The sequence below is a fragment of the Oncorhynchus mykiss genome, chromosome 7 (genome assembly GCF_013265735.2).
Source record: "Oncorhynchus mykiss isolate Arlee chromosome 7, USDA_OmykA_1.1, whole genome shotgun sequence".
In the NCBI taxonomy this organism is placed as follows: domain Eukaryota; kingdom Metazoa; phylum Chordata; class Actinopteri; order Salmoniformes; family Salmonidae; genus Oncorhynchus; species Oncorhynchus mykiss.
In genome coordinates, this window is record NC_048571.1 from 19,168,544 (window position 1) to 19,194,801 (window position 26,258).

Consider the following 26,258-nt stretch of genomic DNA (forward strand, 5'->3'; position numbering starts at 1 on the left):
CTGATTGATGACAATTTGAAAACCATAGAATCTTTTTTTGTACAATGACATTTAGCAAAAAACATTTGCTGTTTTCCAGATTGTGCATAGCAATGTATTGATTCATTTAAAAAAAGTGGTATGCAAATAATTAAAATTGAATTGGGCCTTAGGCTAGGGGCAGAGGAAGGCAGGACAAAATGCATGGGTGTCTGGAGCTAGCATGTTCTCCAAAAGCCACACAGTAACTCATGGTTCTGTAGCACAGCAGGTGTACCATCAACTCCCATGCTCCTCTTCTGGTTCTGTAACAACTTGGCATGTTTAGGACTTGAGTCATGCTTTTGCTTGTTGTTGTAAAGGCTGGGAGCTATTGTAGATTTAAATACGATTTATTGCCCCTGTCGCCTGAAGGGGGCGCCATGGAATACACTAAAATGTCTACTGCTTTATGGAAACGACACTGGGAACAGCTACATACAGCCATAACAAGATTGTGTTTACACATTTTTACAACATTTTTTACAAGCTATAGCAAGTTCATGCATTTTTAAAGCAGATAAACTTAATCTGCGGTAGCCCAGAGAATATTAGTATGGGTTCAGCATCAACATAACCTGTGGCGTTATCGCTAGGGCTCACATGTTGTCCTTGAAACAGTACAAAACTCCTGTAAACACTCGTAATCCCTAGAAAAATAGGTGGTTAAGATGTGCACAATGATGTCCCCTCTAGATAACACCGTAGAATTCCATAGAGATAAATAACCCTGTGCAACATTGCTACAGAAAATGTTGTTATTTGCTCTAAGAAGATGAACTAACTAATGAAAGGAATTTGTATGCAGGATTTGCTCCATAACTCTTTCTAAATGAGTGTTTCATCATTCTTATAGAGGATAACTGCTATCCAATTGCACACCTCAAAATCCCAGTGTGGAGCATTGGGACTATAGCATGACTTCCATAATATTTTACTGTATAATTTCCGACGTAATTGACCTAAGGGCCCGCAGGGGTCATTAGAAACATACTTTCCCAGTATGTGTTTTATTGCGGCTGTTAATTTTATGACGGTAGTTAAGTAAAGTAGAGGTGCTACTGCCAGCTAGCATGCCGCTTGGATCAGCGTTTCATCCTCCCAAAAATATTTGTTTTTCTACCTTGTCTGAGCCTCTGACGCTGCTTCCGTATTGCAAGTGCTATTTAGGACTGTGGGGTATGATTAAAATGCATGTGCCTCTGCAGGGACATCTCATCCAGGGGACACAATGCACTCAGTGTTTCCTGGACATGTGAACGGCATGTTTATGCCCCATGAATGGAGGAAGGGATCTGAGAGAGTCAATGCAGGTGGTTGTTGGGATATACGACCCGAGCCACTGGCAATCTGCCAAAATGAACCTTGCCCAAAGAGGTCCCACATTTAGCCAATACTGCTGATGGAATTTTGATCCACGAAACGTGATGCATATCAAGGCATTACCAAATCGTATGTTATATGCAATGACTGCAATGACGTATATGTATAGTCAGTCATACCTCTACAGACTGTGATGTCATTGACATTTTAACAGCAGTCTAACATCGCTAAATTCTAACAATTGATGGTTAATGTAACCAATCACATCCTAAATTGATGGAGAGTTTTGTATGTTTTATAAGTAGACCCCTTACAGAGGTGAAGGTGACACTTAACATATAAACCTTCTCTATTTATCTGGGGTGAAAACACAAAACCTCTTGGGCTTTTCATTGTCATCTCAGCAGTTAAGCTGGACATAGACCACGCACTTCTAAACACTAAGCATTACCATATCACACCCGGGGAGATAATCAATAATGCCTCGAGGTCATGCACTGTCTGTTACATAAATGTGCCTTCCATCACTAAAACAATTAACAACAGGAAGAATCTGTCAGTCAACCTTCACCCTTCCCTTGCCTCAGCCCCCCTCCACACAATTGGGTAATGGTGGGTGTGCTAGCCAATCCCCTTCAATAGTCCCAGCCCCTGCATCGCCCTCAAATGATTGCTGTGGCGCTAAGCCTCTGTTTGCCCCCACAGCTTAGCCATTAATAATGGGAAGGGATCCACCCCGCGGTGACCTGGGAGATGCAGTCTGTTCCGTCACAGTGGTGTTGCCAACTAAGTGCGGCTAATTGAGAGGGACGGAGGGGGGTATCGCTGTGTCTGGGTGTGGGGAGGAGTGAGTGTCTTGCTGCATTATGTGCTATGACGATCCTGGGAGCACTCGAAAGATGGAAAAATAATGATGATATTGTAGTACATTTTGGGTTGGGAGGGGGGGGGGGGGGGGGGGGGGGGGGTTGCCCCAACTGGGACTCCAACCCGGATCTAGCAACTGTCAAGCCAACACCTTAACCATTATGCCACAATGTCTGAACCAGGTCACTAGGTGTTGGGTTAAGGTTTCTACATTGGTGTCAGAAGTGGGAAGGCTCCCATGATGCCATCGTAGAGGTGTACACAAGGGAGGGACTTGGTGTTGAGAAGCACAGGGACACGCTCTATTGAAGGAAGGAGATAATGTCCTTCCTTCAAGAGAGCGTGTCCCCATACCTCTCTGTACCAAGTCCCTCTCGTGTACCAAGTCGCCTCTCCGATGACCTCATGGGAGCCTTCCCACTTTTGACAACAATGTAACAAATTTCGGCGGTAGCCCTGACAGGGACTCAAAACTGGGTCCAGCGAACGTCAAGTCATCACCTTAACCATTACGCCAAGAGGTCAAAACCTCTTCAATAGGGCGCTAGGAGTTGGGTTAAAGCTGCAATATGGACCTTTATGGAAGACCTGACCAAATTAGGCAAACTATTCTAATTTTAGCAACTAGGAAATGGCTGAACGAAGAAGCTACAACATACAGATTTACGAATGCGCACACACACGCACAAACACCCCGCACAAACACACTCCACCCCACACACACTCACAAAAAGCCTCCACCCCACACACACAAACACTGTCCACCCCACACACACACAAACATCCTCCACCACACACACACAAACACCCTCCACCCCACACACACACAAACACGAACACCCTCCACCCCACCCACTCACACACAAACACCCTCCAACCCACCCACCCACCCACACACACAAAAACACACTTCACCCCACACACACACACACACGCACACAAGCACCCTCCACCCCACACACACGCACGCACACACACACACACAAACATGTACATCCTCTAAATGCATGTACTTAGAGTATTTATATTCTCCACAGCCACATGGTAAGTGCTTTGAGCACAGCCACTACAGTGACTGATGTATTTATGCATTCCCTGACCAGGGTGCAAAGACAGGAGATGAGCCGCTATCCAGGGGAGCCCAGGCTCCAATGTACGTCCCACTTCCTCCCATCATTCACTCTGCTGCCTCTCTCATCGCTATGTGTTCACTCATCTGGGCACTCTACTTACAGCTGTACTCAGGCCAGTCACCATGAGCCACCAACGACTTCTATAACATCCGTTTTGAGCAGTGCCTTCATCCGACAGCTACAGTACCCACGATAAGGATGGCTGTATTTGTTTCTGTTGATGTTGTTTGTCGTTGAAGGATATCCTGCTTACTACGTGAATGTGGCTTTACAGGTTACAGTGTGGAATAGACTTGTATATTGTGTTGTGTTATCAACTAAATAATCATTGTGCAGGTCCTTTGTCATCTAGAGGGAAAACAAATGCAAACATCCAATCTGACAATGCGGTAGGCTACTATATTTTATTATTCCTCACTCCATGGTCCCCACAGCATGACATACAGGGTTCCTTTTCAACTGCCGTGTGTCAGCAAACAGCTATGGGCATCTTAAGTCTCCAAACACCCTGGAGAGCCTAATAGCTGTCCGTCATCAACCAGGAGTGTGTCAGCTCTCAGCACTTAATCAAAGTGATGAAATCAAACTGGCTCTGGCCTGACAAGGCTTATGCCTCAAGGGGAGGATGGTAACTGTCCTATAGATGCTCCTCAATGTCACCAGTGATGTGAAACTCAATTGTTGGATGTGTTCGATTTAAAACGCCGTCAGTAAAATTGGGGGAATTAAAAACAAATTCTAATTTTGTTTAGTTGAGAAAGGAAGATGACAGGGGGGGTTGTGTGTGTGTGTGCTCATATGTGTGTACATAACATGTGTAGGGGAGGGATTTAATCCTCTATGACTTAATTATTTCAAATATTTTGGGAAATTCAACAGTGCCCTCTCCTGTACACTGATGGTATCCTCTCCAAAATGACCTTTTCCAGGACAGTAAAATCACCCAACACATATTCGCTTAGGGTTTTGCTCAAGTGAGAAGAATACAAACAAATCACATGAATGTAGCCCTGTAAATCTTCTAGTCTTAGGAAAGAACATTGAGGACTAAACAAGTGGGTCTTGTGTTACTGGTTGACCTGAACGAGTCGATCTTTAAAGCTCCATTTCCACCAGATGTAGCTGAGTACACTTCCAAGTTCCCCCGTTGACATTGTTCTATTGAGCCACCTATTATCCGACAATGCAAATGTAGAAGATTGAAAGGATTCAAAGCCGCACAAAGGCAGAGTGTGCTCTGTTGACAAATGGATACACTCAAGTACATGTCCTTGTCGACTATACAATTTAAATACATACTGGTAAGACAGTGTACCATAAAATATGGATACATCTATGCAGACAAACCAAAAAAAGACAACAACAATCACTCGATTTGTCCTGAAAAAGTTCATCCACAATCTACTCTGTCCCACGTTCAAGACAAAACAGATCACACCCACTGGACACAGACGTCAGTTCAACATCTAGTTTTGATTAACATTTGGTTGAGTTGTCAACTAACCGTGAATTCAATGGGAAATCAACAACAAATGTCACCATGTCATTAGAGTTAGAGAAAAAAAATTAGAGAAAAAAAATACGAAATGCCCTTACTTTGATGACTTTTTGCAAATCCAATCAGTTTTCCACGTTGATACAACATCATCACATAGATTTTGGGGTTTGAAATGACTTGGAAACAACATTGATTCAACCAGTTTTTGCACAGTGGGCAGTGTCTCAAACTACAGAATATTAGATGAGGTAATTGACAATCCCTAAACCAGCATGTATCCAATTTGAATACAGTGTGAAAAAACAAGACATGAACTGTAGTGTTGTAGACAAACAGATACCGCTGTTGTCAGCCTGATCTGCTCCAGGCCCCAAACGCCACGTTTTACATAATGTTTTCCTGGTGTTCGCCTGTAATTAGGTGACAGATATCGGGCATTTGAAGAGGCTGGGCAAATCACCTTCATTACCAATGCTGCTCATTATCGTAATGAGCCGATTTCATTATCGTTTGGGGGACTTTTTTTTTATCTCTGCCACCAAACGAGGCTTGTTGTTCAGCTCTCCAGGGGACCTACTTGAGTTGACTCACAAGGGGGTTCGGGTCGTGGTGATGACAGGTGTTGTGAGGAGTTTCTGACTGCAAATAACTAACTATAATCCCCTCCTGTTGGACTCTAGTGACGACTGTACTGCTTTCAGCAGGAATAGTCCTACTACATTGGGCCCCGTTGAGCTCTCTGAGTCTCTCTGATAAGTAGTCCATCTGTTTTATGACCTTTAATGGCAGATCAAACTGCTTAACATTGAACAATTTTCAAACCCCACCACACATGCCTCCAAACCAAATCTTTGGCTTAATCTCCTCTCCCCGACGACCTTTTCTCTTTGTTTGCCTCGTCTGTCGCTAATTGTGCTCAAAACGCTCTCCATTAGCATCACAAACAACTCACAGCCGACGCCAGGTCTTATCTTTTGGACTGATCTTTTCTCCCTGTGTTCTCATTCACTGGCTGGCTCTAAAGAGCAAGGCCTCAGCTGGAGTGACCCGCGCAGTCGTGCAGGGAACGCTAGGTACCAAAGCCGCTGAGGTGCATTTAGGAGGATTTAACATTTGATGGGGGCTCAGAGGAAGTGATGGGAAGCTATGGTAGACGACCTCTAAAGCCAGAACAGCCTGAGCCGGATATTAGCATTCAACAGTGTGCCAGTCAGGGTCCCTGGGGATGACTTCCTGGTCACAGTCGGCAGATGAAGGTCATTGGTAATAGGAGGTGGAGGTGTACCTGCAGCAGAGGCCCTGTGTGTGTGGATGGAGGGGTAAAGAAGGGCTACAGGAGCTGGGACTCATTGGGCAGGTTTTGCAGCACAAGAATCTGAGACAAGGTACACACGCACACACAGACAGAGAGATTGAGAGAGCGAGAGAAATAGAAAATCTAGCAACATCAAAATCAAATAGCGGACGGACGTCCGTCCGCTATTTGATTTTGATGTTGCTAGTCAAACAAAAACAAGGGTTGGATGTGAAGAAATACATTTTATATAACACAATACCGTATATCATGTGACAATTTGCTAATCTTAAAATTAAAAGTCAGTAGAGCCTTCAAATCCATACTATTTACATTCAAATACATTATATGTGTGTAGGGGACCCGTAGTGAGAGGAAATACACACTTTTGACAGCTCTGTCAACTGCACAGCTTAATCACAGCAATTACCTGTGTATACACTGCACAGTGCACACTGTGGACGAGTGCTGGAAATACTGCATGTTCTCAGGCATGGTGATTGTGTGCAGAACCATTTCTGGATGTATTTGCCCTCATCTAAAATACATACAGTATATGTACACAGTAGGGGGCTGCTTCTGTTTGGTAAAGCTCTTGAATCAGACAGACAGACAGACAGACAGACAGACAGACAGACAGACAGACAGACAGACAGACAGACAGAATTAAATGGCAGGCTTGAATTATTGGAATATATTAATAAGTGCATATGTAGTTCAGACACAAAGTTGTAAAAGCTCAAATGCTATCCCAAATAAACAGTTCTCTGCTATGCTTTGTTTTATACACTGTTTGAGTAGATATGGTTCAATCAGTAGGTGCAAGCAGCCAATGTAGTTTTGGATCCCTCACCCCCAAAACTGCTCTCTGTTTGAATTTGTACGGCAAATCACCAGAAGGGGGCAATGCAAACCAATGGAAATACCATGCTTCCTGTGAATTTGATTTAGAAATGTCAAGCTTTATAGAAGGGAGCATTAATCAAATCATCTGTGTCGTTGAGAAAGCAACTACCATACTATTGGAGACATGTGCCTATTGTGCAAGCTGACAAAAACGTTGAAAAATAAATGTTTGTCCATAATGTACTGAACCTACAGTAGATGTACCTTTAGATAAGCAAGGTTTGTCTGATGTGGTCAACCACGGCAGGCTCTCAAGACTATGGTGATTCAGTTGCAACCCAAGCCCCTTTAATTAACACACAACCTGTCTACTTGCGGGACCGATGGACCGCGCCGCCCCACCCATTACACAATGACCTAAATGGGACTGGAGAGGAGTCTATTACGAGAAGGGAGGACAGGCCAGGACCAACTGAGATCGAGCAGCATGTGGTGTGAGGCCTTACCCTGAGGCTGTCCAGTCCTTCTACACGACCAATACAAGCTGTCCACTCTCACTGATCTGCTTCTGTCCACAATAGGCCACTTCCTGTCTAGAAATAGGAAGAGGGTGATGGGGGACACAAAAGTCAGTAAACAACGTAAAGTACACACAAAGGGCTTTCATTCACTTACAATAGAACACCAATTGTATTGGCGACCTTGGACCATAAAGAGGTGTTTATTTTTAATTAAACAAGCCTCAGTGGGACAATAAACAGGATATTGCCAGGTAGTCCTCTTTTGTCCTCGTCGGTGGAAGGGGAGATATTGCCAGGTACTCAAACTTTTGTTCTATTCAGTGAAAGGGGAGGTACAGTCTGTCACACGACTATTAGTGAGCAGCGTATCAAGTGAACGTCTCTGGGGTAATAAGTGTGTAGACAGGTGTCTCGTTGTCCAATCTTCTGGAAAATGACCACAAAAAAGCAACATCAATCTTACTGTGCATGCTGTTCTTATTGTTCGCATAGTATGATTCAGCACATAGAAAGCCTATATGTGAGCTTGCTAAGTCAATAATAGGTTCATATTCAGCAGTGTGTAGCAGAGGTAATTTGGCGAACGAGGCCTGAATGATGACTATCCTCAAACCTGGAGCCTGGAGACTTTTGTTCACTTCCAGTCAGAGTTAGTCTGGAGTCGCCTGGGTGACTCTCGTTTGATATTCGGTCAGTCTCGTTGGTGCATGTGACTCAGATCACACAAGTGATATCTGTCAGCTGCTGCAGAGAGGGGGAAGAGATGAAAGAGGGTTTAAGTGTAGCACGGGGTGCTTCCAAGGCATAGCCATTAGCTCTGGGAGCTAAGAAGAGTCTTCAGTCCTCATGCAAGGTTACCCACCACAAATCTCAAATCTCTTTCCTTGATTCCACAAGTCCTCTCTCCACGCCTCCTTCTCAAATCGCATTGGAGGTTCCTTCCGTCTGGCCTTCTCCGACGCGATTTGCGAAGGAGATGAGGAGAGAGGACAGGAAGACTAAAGGAAATACAATTGAGATTTACCCACATACTTGTGTGGTGGGCAGCTTTGCATGAGACCTGAAGACTCGTGTTAGCTGCCAGGGCTAATGCTTACGTCTTAAATTGTTCAGGGTTCAATACATGCCACAGGTTTGATTAGTCACATTAAGCAGTAAACAAGAGCTCAACAGATCCAATACTGATCAGCTGATGTGCAACAATATCCTGAAATAAGTCCTAACAGCCAACCTACTGTATTGCACCATTGCAGCCTGAACATGACCTGAAAATATCACATTGTGTCCTAGTGTCAGTGGGCCTGTGTAATCGTGCCTATCTATCCCTGTTGATGGAACAATTTGACCCAACCTTCCTCTTTCTCCCCCTTGCCCGTTAATGGTATTCTACAAAATGCTTAATTTATTTCAAATGTTGCACTTCTGGGGATGTTGCTGTGTTTATCCATTTTGTCTTTAATGTTGTCATTTCCCAGTAGTGTCCTGCAATTTGTGTATGCTTTGGGCAATCATATTATTTGAGTGTTTTTCTACCTTGTGCTTTCCCAAATGAAAGCAGAGCTAACTTGGTCACACGCTGTGACGCTCATGGAAAACTTTAGTTTTCTCACAGGTCACCTACCCAAAGCTTTTCTGGACTGTTTCTAGATTGTTTTCCCCATAATTTCCCTTTATCTCTGTTCTCTATTTGCAGATAACATATTTGTTCTGCCAACAATTCCTCTCACTGAAGATTACATCCCAACAGATTCGCAGCCACTGCAATGACCCAGACTGCAAGTGCAGTCGAGCTGATAGACCAGCCACACACACGTCCAGGACAAATGTAGATGTTTTTGCATCATAGTATTATAAACACTATTTTCTCACAGCAGGTTTTCAAATTAATTGTGTAATTCCGTACTATAAAGACAACAAAATCCTCTTAGAGTGCTATATTTTATCCACTCTATTATCTATTAGTAATGTCTATATGATGCTGCCTATATAAAACAAGGGAAATGTGCAAGGGGTTCCACAATGAATTGATGCTCAAAGGTAATAGTGCATCAATGAGTGGCACCTCAAAACGTATTGAATTACGACATCTAGACTTGCTTAACATCTGCATCTACTTCAAATGTTCAATGGGAATACTATACCAGATAAATCAAATAAAGTGTTACTACAAACAATCATGATACGAAGAAGGAGAAAGATAAAATCTCTAAAGGTTATTTGCTATTGGGCAGGAAACACAACTCACTATGCCAAACCTTCACGTTCACTTCCCTCGTCATTGGTAGCCTTTGAGCTCATTTGAACTTTGACACAAGCAACATCAAAAAGAGACAGCATGCTACAGCCTAGTGTTTTGTTGATGTGCATCATAGTATAGTTAAATGCTTGTTATTTGGAAAACAATCAGAAAGCAGCAAAGTCAAATTTGACAAACTCTGTTGTAACTTTTATGGATTTAAGAATAGATCACAGAACAATCTGTTTTGTCTCATTTACAATCTTTCAGAAAAACTTTTTGTTTGATGCAGAGATGTTCCACTGTTTTATTCCAAATGGTCCTCAACTGATGCTTCAGAAAAACAAATCAAACAAATCAAACCAAATCAACCATATCAGTAACAAGGCAGCAGTAGGCCTGGGGTATATTCACTAGGGACCAAACTGAAGCAATGTGGCCGAAACGAGAAGGGAACTTTCTGACCTTTGTTGTCCAATAACAATAATAACGCTTTTTTTTTGTTTTTCTGTTGCAAAACATTTGTTACGACGCAAAGACAAATGAATAAACTCATGGGCCGGCAGAATCCCTTTCTTGAGATGTACACTGAGTGTGCAAAACATTAAGGATACCCTGGATGTCCTTTGGGCGGTGGACCCTTCTTGATACACACAGGAAACTGTTGAGTGGCACCTACTACCATTCCCCGTTCAAAGGCACTTCAATTTTTTTGTATTGCTTAAATCTTTTGTCTTGCCCATTCCCCCTCTGAATGGCGCACATACACAATCCATGTCTCAAATCTATTAAAGCTTAAAAGTCCTTCTTTAACCTGTCGTCTCCCCTTCATCTACACTGATTGAAGTGGATGTAACAAGTGACATCAATAGGGGATCATAGCTTTCATCTGTATTCACCTCATCAGTCTGTCATTGAAAGAGCAGGTGTCCTTAATGTTTTGTACACTCAGTGTTGGTCTGCAGTGCAACACATCTCCCATTAATATTGACATTGGGATTTACAATACAACTATGTGGAAGTCTGAGTCACATAACCACATCTTAAGTCAGTATCCACAAAGTGTCTCAGAGTAGAAAGTTGGTTGTAAGTGCGGAAAATAGAGACATTGTACTCCCACCTCTTATAGGTGAAAATAAAAGCTATGCATGAAGCCTCTTTCTTCATAAGACTCCCACCCATTCGACAGATATTTAGGAGCCGTCTTGACCTGGCCTAACCAGTTAAGAGTTAGCAGCAAGTGTCTTGATAATTGAAAAAGGGGGTGAGGCAGTGGCTCCTGTGGTATATGCAATTGCTTTGGAGTTGTTGACAGAACGTTTTGATATTTCTATATGATCAACCCATAAGTCATCTAGACCTACACGCAACACTTGTCTCTTGCACTTGACAATGATTACACACGAGGCCTGTTCCACACGATAGGCCTAAATACCTAGAACCGCTAGGCTAATACATGAACAGGTAGATTATTTTTCTTCAGATTATTGCACTTCATACGTTATGTTAATTCAAGCTATACCTCTTGAGCGCAATATCACGTCGTTATAAAATATGCCTAAATTGAGCATGCCAACCGAAGCCATCTATGGCTTATCTTAACCTTGATTCTGTTTGATGAATATGATTAGACCTTTCAAACGTTGTGTGCAACATTATCGGCTTGTTACTCAACGCCTAGTGTGCCAAAGCGATTTTAGAGTTATTCAATGGTGTGATGTTTGAAGAGCATCTTGTTGTATCGTTGATATTGTCAAGATTTCGCTTTTGACAACCATCAGAATTGGTACGGAAAAAGGTTATGCATGCCAACATATCAGGCAAGAAAAAAAGGGCAGGCAAAGTGATCAACCAACATTATTGACCCCTTTAATGAAAATAAATGTTAGACATTATGGACTAAATGTTTAAATCCTGTTGATACTGGATCATTTTTGCTGTGACAATACAGGGCAAATTAAGATCCTGTCACCGTGGTAACTTTGTGGTGCCTCAAACTGTCATGAGAGAGATGAGAGTCGACTTTACTGTCTGAGCAGTGTCTTAACATCCTCCTAAAACCTACTCTGAGCTGGGAGTTTTTTTGGTCTTAAAACAGGTTTTAACAGGATTCCTAGGACCTTTTTTTGAAACCCTTTTGTGGATGTGGCCCCTGGATTTATAGGACCTGTATGTCACATTGTTAGTGCCTGCCTCTGATGATTGAAACTGAAAAGGTCAGAATTTCAGGACATGTCTTTCCGGATTGCTGTGTGCTGAGAATCTGGTATTGCACCGTCAATGCACAGTAATACCCATAACCCATATATTTAGTTGTAATATTTGCTAGTGGTGGGTGCATGATTTCTATGCGATTGTTATTAACATTTTTATCAAATATTACGGTAATATAATACCATTATGATTTTCTCAAATGTTTACATTGTGATGACAAATTCCATCTAATTCCTACAATAAATCAAATGTTCCCACACTTCTGGCATCAGAGAGAAGTAAAGGAATGTTTATTTATCTTTTCCTACTCTACTGTAGGACCATCAACTACATAGAAAACAATCCTCTGTCAGTGTGGCTAATGCATTACTGGACTGTGAATCTCTGCCAGGACAGGTTATTCTGCTAGTTACTGAGAATGTGACAAGTTGGGACCTGCTTCCTGTGCATTTGTCTCTTATCATGGGAAATGATGTGCTCACCTCACTAACCTCACTCATCTCACATCCCTCATCGTCATAATTTCATGTTTGATGAAGGCTGGTTCTTGAAACCAGTTACGTAGATAGGCTCTCCGTCGTGTCACCAATATGTCTCTGTAAACGAAACAGAGAAAATAAATAATGGAACTGTCAGAAGAAGCTGTCATCTTAAGCTTTGAATTGACATATATAATACTTAATGTATTTGGCATCAGTTGATACCATTTTTCATCACAAATAAAGACAGGCGACCACCTTGACTGTCCCCTAAAGATACATATATTAGTGCACATTCGGTACATACTGTAATTGATTGTCTGTGATCTCTACTATCAAAATGTTATCTACAATATCAGTGTGTTAGGGCATAAGTTTAACATGCATACCCTGAATATGATCTCTGAACTCATTTGGGGGGGTGTCAGGGTTGACGTTATACCAGTTTACAGACACCTGTGTTGCCTACTCAGATTAAAATCCCAGTGTTTCCCAGTTGTCTTATTTCTACTGGGTAAACTTGGGTTCTCATGTAAAATGGCCAGTAGTGACATGCCTACGAGGAAGACAAAGAGGATCAGTGTGGGGTAACGCGGTTGAGTCAGACTGTGACAGTGTGTGGGGAGAGTCAACAAAAACAATGAGGCATATCGTGCCTTCAGGTCAAAACAAACAAACTCTCAACAAATGTATAACTTCCAGTGAGATTCAGTTTGCTCAAAGGTGCTATATTTGCATCACCATAAGAAAACACTGAAGCTAGACAGCTGGGCTCTAAACTTTCTGTGATACCTGCATATTGATATTTTGTCAGATATTTACCTGAAAGACTGAAATTCAATCAATAGCGGATAATGCCTCAAACCACAGAAAACATAAACGTGCGTTAATGCACACAAACGTAAACAGTCCACATCTGTGATTCAAACGACAAGCCCCAATGGCTTACCGTGCAACTTTGATTGAATTCTAGCTATATCTTCAAATATTGAACCAGTCTCATTCAAAAACCTCCAAGACCTCTACTTTCTAAGCTTTTCATGAGGATTCGGATAACTGTAATTTACTTAACTTGGGGACCAATTCTGAATCAAATGAGATGTTTACGAAGCAGTAAACCAAATGAACAAATGTTGGACTAAATAATTTAACTACAGATGGATTATTCCAGGAGTTATCTAAATATCTTACCCCATGAGAGTATAATATTGTAAGTGAAGCCCAATGCATCTTCAGATCAGAGAATCATTCTTTGAGCATCTTCAGATCAGAGAATCATTCTTTGAGCATCTTCAGATCAGAGAATCATTCTTTGAACAGATTACAAATGCGCCTGACACAATCAGACAGAGATATAGTAATGGTATAGAACTATGAGGTTCAATTAGAGTCAGATCCCATCCAAGCTCAGGCACTACTGACCAGAAAATGCAACCATTGATCTTTCACTTAGGATGAAGTATGCACAGAGTTCAATCTGTTTGTATGTATAGGCCATTGTATCATAGACTGTGTACGGACAGTCGTTTTAAGGATGATTCCTTAGCTGTCTTAGCTCTACACCTTCACACATAACTTCTTATTGTATGAGGCCTCAGTGAGTGACAGGTAGAATTGTAATGGAAAGAATACACTAACTGCTAGTGTTGATGGAATGTAAATAACCAATAATGTGTATCTATGTGCTTTCAGGATGAGAACACATTGTCAATGCGGGTGTCCTAAACACATTTACATTGCATTATTCATGACAACTGTCAAACATGTCAACTGTCTTTAATATCTAGTGGGTGAAACCATATCCATTGTCTCCTGTTATTTTGAGAATGAATAAAATATGATGTGTTGAACACCTAGCATACTGCTAGCTTCCCTGATAGGAACTGTAAAAAGCCAGCCAAGGTGAGGCTTTATTTTACTGTAAAACAGAGAGTTCAAGAGACCAGGAAACATATGTAAACACCTTTACAAGGTAACCCCTGCACAGTAAACATTCCTTGTAGTTCACTTGAAATATTAGGTTTCATGCTTACCACACATAGTCATAAAGCACACGTCTGCACACGCCTACACACACACACACACACACACACACACACACACACACACACACCATTTAAATACTTTAGAATCTGCGATTTCTGACAGTTGCATGACCCAAAGTGATATTCACTGTTTCCCCAAAACAGTCATCTTCACGCAAACAAAAACATTAAATGAAGCAGATCAATAAGTTACATTACAGATGCAGGTGAATCTCTAATGAATCTATATATACACATGATAAATAATTATATTATATCAACATTCGTAGGGTTACTGTGGGCAATCTGACCTTCAGAACCAGATACCTTCTCCTAAACGCGTTCCACCACACCATGCAATGCCATAAAAGTCAGTGAGTCTCGGGGGGAGGAGCCCAGAACAACTACAATACTTCGGAGCTTTCCACCGCTCAAAAGCATGCAAATTCTAAGGCTCAGTATTCCAAAAAGGCGCTACAGTTACACTCACCCTTTAGTGGCTGGTAACTTAGCACAGAAGAAGTTAACAGAGAGGACAGACCAGGGAGACTAAAAAGGATCTACATGAATCAATTAATTAATCAAAGATAAAGTGGAAAGGCCAACACATCCCAAATTGCTTCGGACGGGTCGAACACTTTGCAATACCGGATTGTAAACGCCGACAGTCTAATACTAAAACAAGAGGTGACAAAAGTAAACGTTATTTACACCAGTATGCCTAGCCTATTCTCTAAAGAAGATGCTGTAAAATTTAAATAAACGGTTTGAGGGGACTTTTGATGCCTCACATCCTTACGTCTCCACATGGATCAACCTATCTAACCTAAGCATCATTTGGATTAGCCACAGTCTTTCTCACTCTGCACAACGGGTAAGTAGCCTATCATATCATCCGAACGAGAAGTCTCACAATTGTTATAAATTCGTTACTTTCTATAATTAGTTTGCTGACAACCTTTCTTTAGACTGGTAGGACATATAGTCACTTTAACTTCCTGCGTCTATCTTGTGTGGTATCCAGGTGTCCGTTCGATATGTCGAGGTTTGATCGGACTAGCTGAGGCTGTGAGCACGCTTTCCTCCAAATAACCTACAGATATATCAATTTGTATTATATTTGTATTTAAACGTCCGGAAGTGTTCTGGCCAAAGCGCTTGTGTTTTTAGAGATTGGAGTTGGAAAGACAACTTCAACAATTGTTAACCTCCATTTGCAAATTGGATTGTCTGATTCAATAATTATTTAGCTTGTGAGGGCAGTTGAATTAGTCGAAATAAAATAGCTAAAGTAACGTTACACCTGGGTCGACAGACACATTCAGTTTTTTTACGCGCACCTGGCGCACCGCCATGCATTAAATTCAGCTGCACGTACTACAAATCTCCAGCAACGCGTTGATTTAGCCTACTACAATCAATCGTCCTTGGAACATGATTCAGCATATGCTCACCTAAAATGTTCCCGAACTATTTATATTGGTAATTATAGCACACACGAGTCTTACCAGCTTACTTGACTCGAAATGTATTTGTGCAGACGTTCTAATTTCAACATATTTGGTGTGTAAATCAGTTAAGTTAGGCTACCTCATAACTGGGGGCATTTATAAGGTCGCTCTAACATGGAAGGTACCTCCATGCAATCAGAATGCAATTACTCAGGTGTGCACTGTAACTGCAGATGAAATATTGTTTGAGAATGTGTCAAATAAAATACACAGCCCTAGGTTTTAAATTTAATGACATTTTAGTCCATATGCGTAGAATAATATAATACATTGGGAACAGAATAAAATGTGACTATGGATTCCATGTAAGTGCATGGTCTTTGAGCTAAAGGATGACCAAGTTGAGTTGGTCATCACATTTATGCACTCACTGTGCATTGACATCTAACTTAAAGCATGAAGAAAGTGGTTACAATATATGGTTATTGTGCTAGATTGTATTCCTGCTCTGGTAGGATCATGTAAATTCCCATTTGGACTAATCACCCGTGAACACCCACTAACTGTATTCCTGATTCGGCAAGTCATTGAGTATTAATTAATGGAGGTGCAAATCATCCCCCCCCACCCCCCCTCAAAGATCAGGAAAAAAACAAACAAACAATCAAACACACACACATGCAGACCTTATGAAATAGTTGCAATGGGTCACCTTTCGTCAGTCTTGAATGATCGAATGTAAATATCATCCGTGGACTGTGGGACTGAGGACCATGGTGACGTCTCTATAGATGTTAGTGGGAGTAGTGGTTTCCCTGTAGGGCAAGCACATCACTTCCAATACACTGGAATAGGGAACTGTCCTTCCATTAATTGGCCTGGGAACATTGCGCAGAGGTCCTCCACCGGGTGCATTTTCATGCACTGCACAATATAGTGTGCAGAAGCTCCTAATTTGCTCTCATGGCTTTCGAGTTGAGTTTCTCTCTGCCTTGCCTCCCTTAGAGTCCTTCAGCCATGAGCGTAGCATCCGGTGTGCAGCAGTAACAACCTATAGTCTAGCCTCCAGTCTGCTGGCTAATCTACTTCTGTACAGAGACACTGTGGTCCTTAGCTTTCAACACTATGGCTCCATAATATAACTAAATAAGCAATTAGAGGTCATATTGCAAATGGTGAACATACCCTGAGTATGCCAAACATTAGGAACACCTTCCTAATACTGAGTTGTGCCCCCCTTTGCCCTTAGAACCGCCTCATTTCATTGGGGGCATAGACTCTACAAGGTATCGAAAGCGTTCCACAGGGAAGCTGGGATGCTCCAATGCTTGGCACCTACTACCATACCTGTTCAAAGGCACTTAAATATGTTGTCATGCCCATTCACCTTCTGGATGACACACACACACAATCCATGTCTCAATTGTCTCTAGTCTTAAAACTCCTTCTTTAACCTGTCTCGTCCCCTTCATCTAAACTGAATAAAGTGGATTTAACAAGTGACCGGTCAGTCGAAGTCTTCATCTGGTCAGTCTATGTCATGGAAAGAGCAGGTGTCCTTAATGCTTTGTCCACTCGGTGTGTATGTCAATACACAAATGCCAATACCATACACCATGCAGAAATACATAATCATAAACTAAAAGCACTTATCTATCCAGAGGGGTCATTTGAATCATGGTGTTGATTTGAGACTGGCAAGGTGGTGTATGTGACTTGAAAATGTCATGTTTATGTTGTACAAAGTGATTATACTGAAATCACAGCCTTTTGTTTTGGGTTGGGTTTAAGTGTTCTAATCTTGGCTTGTGTAATGGATCTACACAGATTAAAAGGATACCAACGACTAGGCTACGTTAGGAGATTTCAACATCACGTCATTTTGGATGATGCTTCTGTAGAAAACAAAATGTGTTGAGACTTTTACTGTCCCTACTTTGTGTGGTGAGGAAAGATAGCCACTTGTCAAAGTTATTTATCATGAGTCATTTAAAGTTGACTAGTTTTACAAGATCTCCCAGGTTTGGGCATGTCTGTGGTTTTGGTCATGCAGCTCAGTGCTATTATGGAAGATCTTCTTTCCTTTTACCTTAATGACTTGAGTAAAGACAACTCTTAAACAAATCACGGGCCCTATATAACCCAATGACGGCTTCTGTCAGTGTGTGTGATATTCTCAAATGGCCTCATCCAAAGTCTCCTTTTAAAACAGAATAATAATACATGTCTGGTCTAACTAGGGAGTAAGGGAGGGGTATTCCTTTGGTCCAGATTCTGCTGTGTACTGTTTTACATTACTGCAGAGCCAAGTGCCTTGATTGTGACAATGTTTCGCACGTCTGCACATGTCTATCTTGCTAAACATATTTAAAGTCACTTGGTACATCTGACTGATAATCCTTGTGAAAAACAATTGCACCAAATTAGTTAACAGACCTTTTGAAATGCATGCCTGCTAAATCGTCTTTATCAGGGGAACTGGTGTCGTGCTGCTATTATTAGCATATCACGCATATGCTCGCTATCAACGAGGTGGGGCGCACCAGCCGAGCACACTGTGTGTATGTGCTGCATTGTTTATTGTGGCAAGCCCTGTGCACGGTGGCGTCTATCGATCAGGCACCAATTATAGCTATCTCATCGGGGGATCAGCTGTGTGTGTGTGCAAGATTGGCCACCTGAGTGGAGCTGGGGTTTGCAGCATCATGGACGCCTGCTATCGCTCAGCCGCTGTGTGTCCGTTATCAATGTTGTGGTGGGGCATCAGTGTTTGGTTGTATAATGGATGACATTGCTTTGGAAGACCACCTGCTCTGGAAGAAATGCCAAAATGTGGAATATATTGGGTATATTTCTGTGAAAGTCAAAGCCTCTGTTCATAGTGATTAAGAGAAATCTTGGCCATTCCATTATTATGTAAAATACAGAAGCCTTTCATAACCACCCATAATTATACACTGAGTGTACAAAACAGTAGGAACACCTTCCTAATATTGAGTTGCACACTCTTTTGCCCTCAGAACAGCCTCAATTCGTTGGGGCATAGACTCTACAAGATGTTGAAAGCGTTCCACAGGGATCCTGGCCCTTGTTGACTCCAATGCTTCCCACAGTTGTGTCATGTTGGCTGGATATCCTTTGGGAGGTGTACTATTCTTGATACACACGGGGAGCTGTTGAGCATGAAAAACCCAGCAGCGCTGCAGTTCTTGACACACTCAAATCGGTGCGCCTGGCACCTACTACCATATGCGGTTCAAAGGCACTCCACAATCCATGTCTCAATTGTCTCAAGGGTTAAACATCCTTCTTTAACCTGTCTCTTCCCCTTCATCTACACGGATTTACAGTGGATTTAACAGATGACATCAATAAGGGATCATAGCTTTCACCTGGTCAGTCTGTCATGGAAAGAGCATGTTTTGTACACTTAGGGAGTACAATAGTAGTCTTGTTAGTGTTGTTGATGGTGGTATTAGTAGAAGTAACAGTAACAGTAGCGGTAGCAGTAGAAGTAACAGTAGCGGTAGCAGTAGAAGTAACAGTAGCGGTAGCAGTAGAAGTAACAGTAGCGGTAGCAGTAGAAGTAGCGCTAGCGGTAGAAGTAACGGTAGTGGTAGAAGTAACAGTAGTGGTAGCAGTAGTGGTAGAAGTAGCGGTAGAAGTAACAGTAGTAGTGGTAGCAGCAGCAGTAGTGGTAGCAGTAGAAGTAACAGTAGTGGTAGCAGTAGTGGTAGCAGTAACGGTAGAACTAACAGTAGTGGTAGCATTAGCAGTAGTGGTAGCAGTAGAAGTAACGGTAGCGGTAGCAGTAGCAGTAACAGTAGTGGTAGCAGTAGAAGTAGTGGTAGCCATAGAAGTAGCGGTAACGTTTGTATCCTGCGTCTACAATGCTTATAGGCAGAAAAGAGCAGCTATATGAGATAATGATTAACGCTTTAGCATGCATGTCATTCCCCTTTACCGAGGATGAGTCTTCAAGGCTATATCAGTGCCAGGTAAACTGCTCTGCTCGGGCAGAGGAGAAGTATTAGGAGCATCAGTCACCGCAAATCAATTTAAATGGACAAACAAGGGTCTCAAATGGCAATAGCCAATCATAGCTTTCGGAAAATACAGCTATGACTTACTAACAGGGTTGATATACTACATTGTGAATATTCCACACCACTGTGACATTTACATTTGAGTCATTTAGCAGACACGCTTATCTACATCGACTTACAGGGACAATTAGGGTTAAGTGCCTTGCTCAACGACATTTTGACAGATTTTTCACCTAGTCAGCTCAGGGATTCGAACCAACTACCTTCTGGTTACTGGCCCAACACCCTTAACCGCTAGGCTACCTGCTGCAGTTGTTAAAACACAATCAGTGATGCAGGATAAGGGTGCTATGGAATCATCAAGCGGGAACCACATTTTGGTGCGAGCACTCGGCCTAACAGATTGCACTTGAGAGCAATATGAAGTACATGGAACAAACAGTGTAAATTACCTATTTGTCTGGCGATATATGGACAAGGATCATTGTGTATATTACACGGGCTGCATGGGACGAGTGATACACGTTTTATTTCCGAGGTATTTCGCTTTTTTTTTTTTTTTTTTTCCTTCGTTCAGAGTGCACTATTTTCCCAGTACATTTTTTTATGACCTCCCACTAGCAGAGTAACTGCTTGGTGATGAGTTGGCCTTGCTTACATGCATGAGAAGGCATTATAAGGCTTCACTGGCCTCCAATGGATCTGTGTAGTTGCTTCACCACAAGCTATACACATTTGATTCTGAAAATAGATGTGGGGCTGTTTTTTTTTCTCCACTCTCCTGACCCTGTTGTCATCCATGTATAATACACCCAGTCACTTTTCAAAAGTATATATATTTTTTTTTTTTATCTTGTATTTTTTTTTACCCCCCCATCCACATAAAGCATTTAGTGATAAAGCATTCAGTCTTTGATCAGTGATTTATTTATTTTTTCCACCAATGCAGTGCAGCGCTGTCATCCAACAGTGTGAGGTCTGTCATTCCTCACAATACACCCAACCTACAGTATCAAGCTAGTTCGGCATCTAGGGAGAATCAATGAAATCGCATCGCTTCGTGTGATGATCACACATTGCTGTGTGAAAGATTTCGAAAAGGAAAACCGCGTGGGTGAGAAAAGATGTTTGCTCATTTGAGGGGAAAAAAACATTTTATTTGACGCTGGCTCTTCTTGGGTTAAAAACATGGATCAAATCTATTCTAGGCCATACCCAAGTGTATTATTTAAACATGAAGTTTTCTACATTACCTTGTATATGAGGTAGTGTGGCCATGTAAACAAGATTCCAATGTTCACTAGGCCATGCATGTTTTAAAGAATATGAATTCCTCACATTCCTTCCAAGATAACTGTATGCTCCCTTCATGCATATGATACATCAATGCATAATTCATTTAAAATTGACTGTGTGTTCAGTTTCAACTTAATTTTCTATACTGTGAGAATTACATTGATCTTATGATCCAGGATTAAAAGTATATATGCACAGTTCGGAAAGAATGGTCCATGTATTTCTATAATAGGAGACCATGCTTTATTGTCTGTCTAAAGGGACTGATAATCTAATCAAAGTAGTTAAGATACTTATAGCAAAAATATGTAAACAAATGCTTGTGATTGACTTAATCCATGTTTTTGTTGTTTTCCAAGTCCATTACATTTGGTAACATCTTTCTCTCCCTCTCTTCCCTCCCTCCCTCTGTCCTTCTTTATGCTTTGCAGATACAACGGACAGAAAATGCTACCCCGCATCCTTTTCCTTTGCTCATTTTTCGCTGCTGCTTGTTTCCAAGACATCCAGCCCTCCAAGGTATTTCTGAGTGAATCCTGTGACTCATTGTGTACTTGTGAAGAAAAAGATGGCATCCTGTATCTTAACTGTGAGGAGAGAAATATCAGCAAGATCTCCCAAATCAAAGTGCCGTCAGCTCTACCTTTCCACCTCAATCTGTACAAAAACGACTTGGTGGAGTTGAATGCAGAAGACTTGGAAGGTTTAAAGAATGCCGTTTCACTTCATCTCGGGGCTAATAGCATACAAGAGCTTGAACCTGGGGTCTTTAGTGCACTGGGCTCCTTGAAGAAGCTCCACATCAACAGTAATTTCCTGGTCACGTTGAAGGAAGACACTTTTCACGGCTTGGTAAATTTGGAGTTTCTCCAGGCAGACACAAACTTCATCCGCGTGGTCGAGCCGGGGGCTTTCAGCAAACTCATCCGCCTCAAAGTTCTGATCCTCAACGACAACGCCATCGAGTTTCTTCCCAGCAATATTTTCCGGTTTGTTCCGCTCACCCACTTGGACCTACGGGGGAACCAGTTACAGACCCTGCCTTACGTTGGCTTCCTGGAGCACATTGGGCGGATCATGGAGCTTCTTCTGGAGGACAACGACTGGATGTGCGATTGTGAGATTCTTCACCTGAAGATCTGGATGGAGAACATGCGGGCCCAGTCGGCCATTGGGGAGGTGGTCTGCAGCAGCCCCCACCACCTCAGGGGCACCATCCTGGCCAAAATCAAACGGGATGTTCTCTGCCCCTCTCACGCTGATATCAACTTAGAAGAGCCTTCCAAGTCACTGGACATGGTGGTCACTCCGTCTTCCAAAGTGGCAGAGATTCCGAAATTAGAGGGTGTCGTAAAGATTCCGACACCTTCTTATGTTCCAGGGAGTCCTTGTGTGGAGCACTGTTCTTGTCACAATCACCCTGTGGCTGGGTTTTTAATGCATTGTCAGGATAGAGGGATTCAACGGATTTCAGATATTGGAATACTTGAGCAAAGCCCTACCAAGCTGGTGCTCACAGGAAACATGATTCAGAGACTGTTGAAATATGACTTTGTCACATATGACGGTTTAGAGTTATTGAATTTAGCCAACAATCGAATTGATTACATTGACAATGAAACTTTTCTCAGCTTAAGCAATTTGAAAAAACTTTATCTCAACGGCAACAGAATTGAAACCCTTTCCGCGACCATGTTCATTGGACTCCACAACCTTGAATACCTATATTTGGAATATAACATTATCAAAGAAATTGTTCCAGGAGCTTTTAATCCTTTGCCAAATCTCAAACTCTTGTCTTTGAATAACAATCTGCTGACTAGTCTCCCATTGCAGATATTTCGCAACGTGCCCCTCACCAAACTGAACCTGAGAAAAAATCTGCTCATGCACCTGCCTGTAAGCAACGTGCTGGACCAGCTTGACTCTTTAGAGCAGATTTATTTAGAGGACAACCCCTGGGACTGCAGCTGTGACTTAATCAGTCTCAAACAGTGGGTTGAGAAGCTGAGGAAGGACACAATCATAGGTTCCATTTTGTGTCACACACCGAGAAAAGTGTCGAAGGCTGAGCTGAGGGCCCTTAGAAACGAGTTGCTGTGCCGAGGCCTAGTGACCTACTCCTTGCCCACGGATGAGGACGAGACAACCACAGTGGCGACTGACGGCTCTAGGAGTGGTTTCTTCAGCTCAATCACGGACTCAGTTCCGCTCTCCGTTCTGATCCTTAGCTTGCTCGTCATCTTCCTCATGGTCATCTTCTGTTCAGCAGGGATTGTGGCATTCCTCGTGCACAGACGGCGAAGGAGGGTGAAGAAGAAACAGGCGGAGGAGCAGCCGCGGGAGAGCAGCAGCCCCATCCACCTGCAATACAGTATGTACGGCCAGAAAACCACCCACCACACACTGGGGCAGAGGACCGGAAGCACCGTGTACGATGAGCGCTCACACAGCCCCATCGTCCAGATCTGCCGCAACCCCACCTACTGCACTCAGCATAAAGAATATGAGTCCGACCTCAATGAACTGGACGAACCAAAGCACATCTGTCGTAGCATCATGGAGACAGAGAATACTTCGCCTCTTACAGGCTCTAATTTGAAGTTCAGAGCTGTGACGTCAGACTGCCCAACTGAGTTCGTAACACTCGGCGATGCGAGCTCCCTCTATAAAAACATACTAGAGAGGGAGAGGGTTAGGGAGCTGCAGCAGCTCGGAATTACTGAATACCTCAGGAAAAACATGTCCCAGCTACAACCAACGGTAGAGATGCAGGTTCCAGGACACCACGAGGAACTGAAATTAATGGAGACTATTATGTTGTCGAGACCGAGGAAGGTCATGGTGGAACAAACGAAAAACGAGTACTTTGAACTCAAAGCTAACCTACACACCGAGCCAGATTATTTGGAGGTTCTGGAGCATCAAACTGCATTTAACTGATATAAAAATACAATTAATGGTTTTATATTCAACTCCACAAGTGCCTTGTCCAAAACTGCCATCTTATATTTTCAGTCGAAGACCTACATATCCCACAGCGGTCTTGGACATACAAGTCATTTGTAGCACAGAATGTAATGTATATTTGGCAATTTCTTTGGTGTTTTGTTTTCCTATACAGTACCTTGCAAAAGTATTCATCCCCCTTGCCGTTTTTACTATTTTGTTGCATTACAACCTGTAATTTAAATTGGATTTCATGTAATGGAAATACACAAAATAGTCTAAATTGGTGAAGTGAAAAAAAAAAAAAAACTTGTTTCATAAAATAAAAAAAAAAGAGAAAATAGAAAAGTGGTGCGTGCATATGTATTCACTCCCTTTGCTATGAAGCCCCTAAATAATATCTGGTGCAACCAATTACTTTCAGAAGTCACATAATGTCACATAATTAGTTAGATTGCACACAGGTGGACTTTAAATGTCACATGATCTGTCACATGATCTGTGTATATACACCTGTTCTTAAAGGACCCAGAGTCTGCAACACCACTAAGCAAGGGGCACCATGAAGACCAAGGAGCAATCCAAACAGATCAGGGACAAAGTTGTGGCCAGAAAAAGGTCAGACACGTTTGGTGTTCGCAAAAAGGCATGTGGGAGACTCCCCAATCATATGGAAGAAGGTACTCTGGTCAGATGAGACTAACATTTTGCTTTTTGGTCATCAAGGAAAATTCTATGTCTGGTGCCTCACCTCCCATTACCCCGAGAAAAGCATCCCCACAGTGAAGCATGGTGGTGGCAGCATCATGCTGTGGGGATGTTCTTCATCGGCAGGGACTGGGAAACTGGTCAGAATTGAAGGAATGATGGATGGCGCTAAATACAGGGAAATTCTTGAGGGAAACCTGTTTCAGTCTTCTAGAGATTTGAGCCTGGGACGGCTCAAGCAGGACAATGACCCTAAGCATACTGCTAAAGCAACACTCGAGTGGTTTAAGGGGAAACATTTAAATGTCTTGGAATGGCCTAGTCAAAGCCCAGACCTCAATCCAATTGAGAATTGGTGATATGACTTAAAGATTGCTGTACACCAGCGGAACCCATCTAACTTGAAGGAGCTGGAGCAGTTTTGCCTTGAAGAATGAGCAAAAATCCCAGTGTCTGGATGTGTATTTTGTATCTTCAAAGTGGTAGGCATGTTGTGTAAATCAAATGATACAACCCCCCCCCCCCCCCCCCCCCCCCGCCCAAAATCAATTTTATTTCCAGGTTGTAAGGCAACAAAATGGAAAACATGTTAAGGGGAGTGAATACTTTTGCAAGGCACTGTAGACAGACAGCACTTGAAGTTGCTGGTATAACATATCTTTCCCAAATGTAATTATCGGGAAGGCAAATAAGTACGGCAGGGGTAAGTTTTTGTTACCAGTTCAGCTTAGATCTTTGGTAGGCCTCATTGTTTTCCATAAATTCTGTCAGGCTGTTTCAATCATATGCCATAATCAGCATGCTCAAAATGCCGTAGACTCAACAAAATGCCAACATGTATTCTGAGTCGCAATGGAGTGCACATTAGTGCTGTCGTTCATTAGATTTAGCCCTTGCATTATTTCAATACCACATTTTGTATTCCAACCAGTGGGAACATGTTTATACAAATCCATTTTCCCCAAACTTAGCACTTAAAAGTCCCAGTACATATATAAATCATATCTTGCATCTGTACAGAAGAAATGCATTGCACTAATCAAATGCCATTTTAAAAAGCTGGTGCATGACAATCAACTTACTTTTCAACAGCAATTTCTGTTTATCATTGTTCCTTTCCTGCTACTGAAGGGGACAGAACTACTGATGTGTAAGAACCTTTGTATGAGTGTCATTTTTACAAAACACAACTGACCAGTTTCTCTCAGCATGATAAATGTTCAGGATATGCGTTCACTTTATTATTCTGATCGAGTAAGCAACCCTGTTCAACTCTGAAAATGTTTTATGTCAACTTTATTTTATACCAATGTAGATAATTATTTATTCTGTAATTTTTGTATATATGTCACACA

The 26,258-nt window shown here is 42.1% G+C and overlaps 1 protein-coding gene and 1 long non-coding RNA gene across 2 annotated transcripts; one reads left to right on the forward strand and one right to left on the reverse strand.

Annotated features, from left to right (window-relative positions):
- Nucleotides 1–7,491: 7,491 nt before the first annotated feature.
- LOC110527441 lies at nucleotides 7,492–12,547 on the reverse strand. The gene is made up of 3 exons (XR_002474133.2): nucleotides 12,442–12,547; nucleotides 8,114–8,244; nucleotides 7,492–7,926 (listed from the first exon to the last, which is right to left on the reverse strand). It is a non-coding gene; the product is annotated as an uncharacterized LOC110527441 (long non-coding RNA).
- A 2,292-nt stretch (nucleotides 12,548–14,839) lies between these two features.
- LOC110527442 (SLIT and NTRK-like protein 6) lies at nucleotides 14,840–24,412 on the forward strand. Its single transcript, XM_021608711.2, has 2 exons — nucleotides 14,840–15,327; nucleotides 21,678–24,412. Exon 2 carries the CDS (start codon nucleotides 21,694–21,696, stop codon nucleotides 24,187–24,189), a length of 2,496 nt encoding a protein of 831 aa, XP_021464386.2. The 5' UTR covers nucleotides 14,840–15,327; nucleotides 21,678–21,693; the 3' UTR covers nucleotides 24,190–24,412.
- The last annotated feature ends 1,846 nt before the right edge of the window (nucleotides 24,413–26,258 follow it).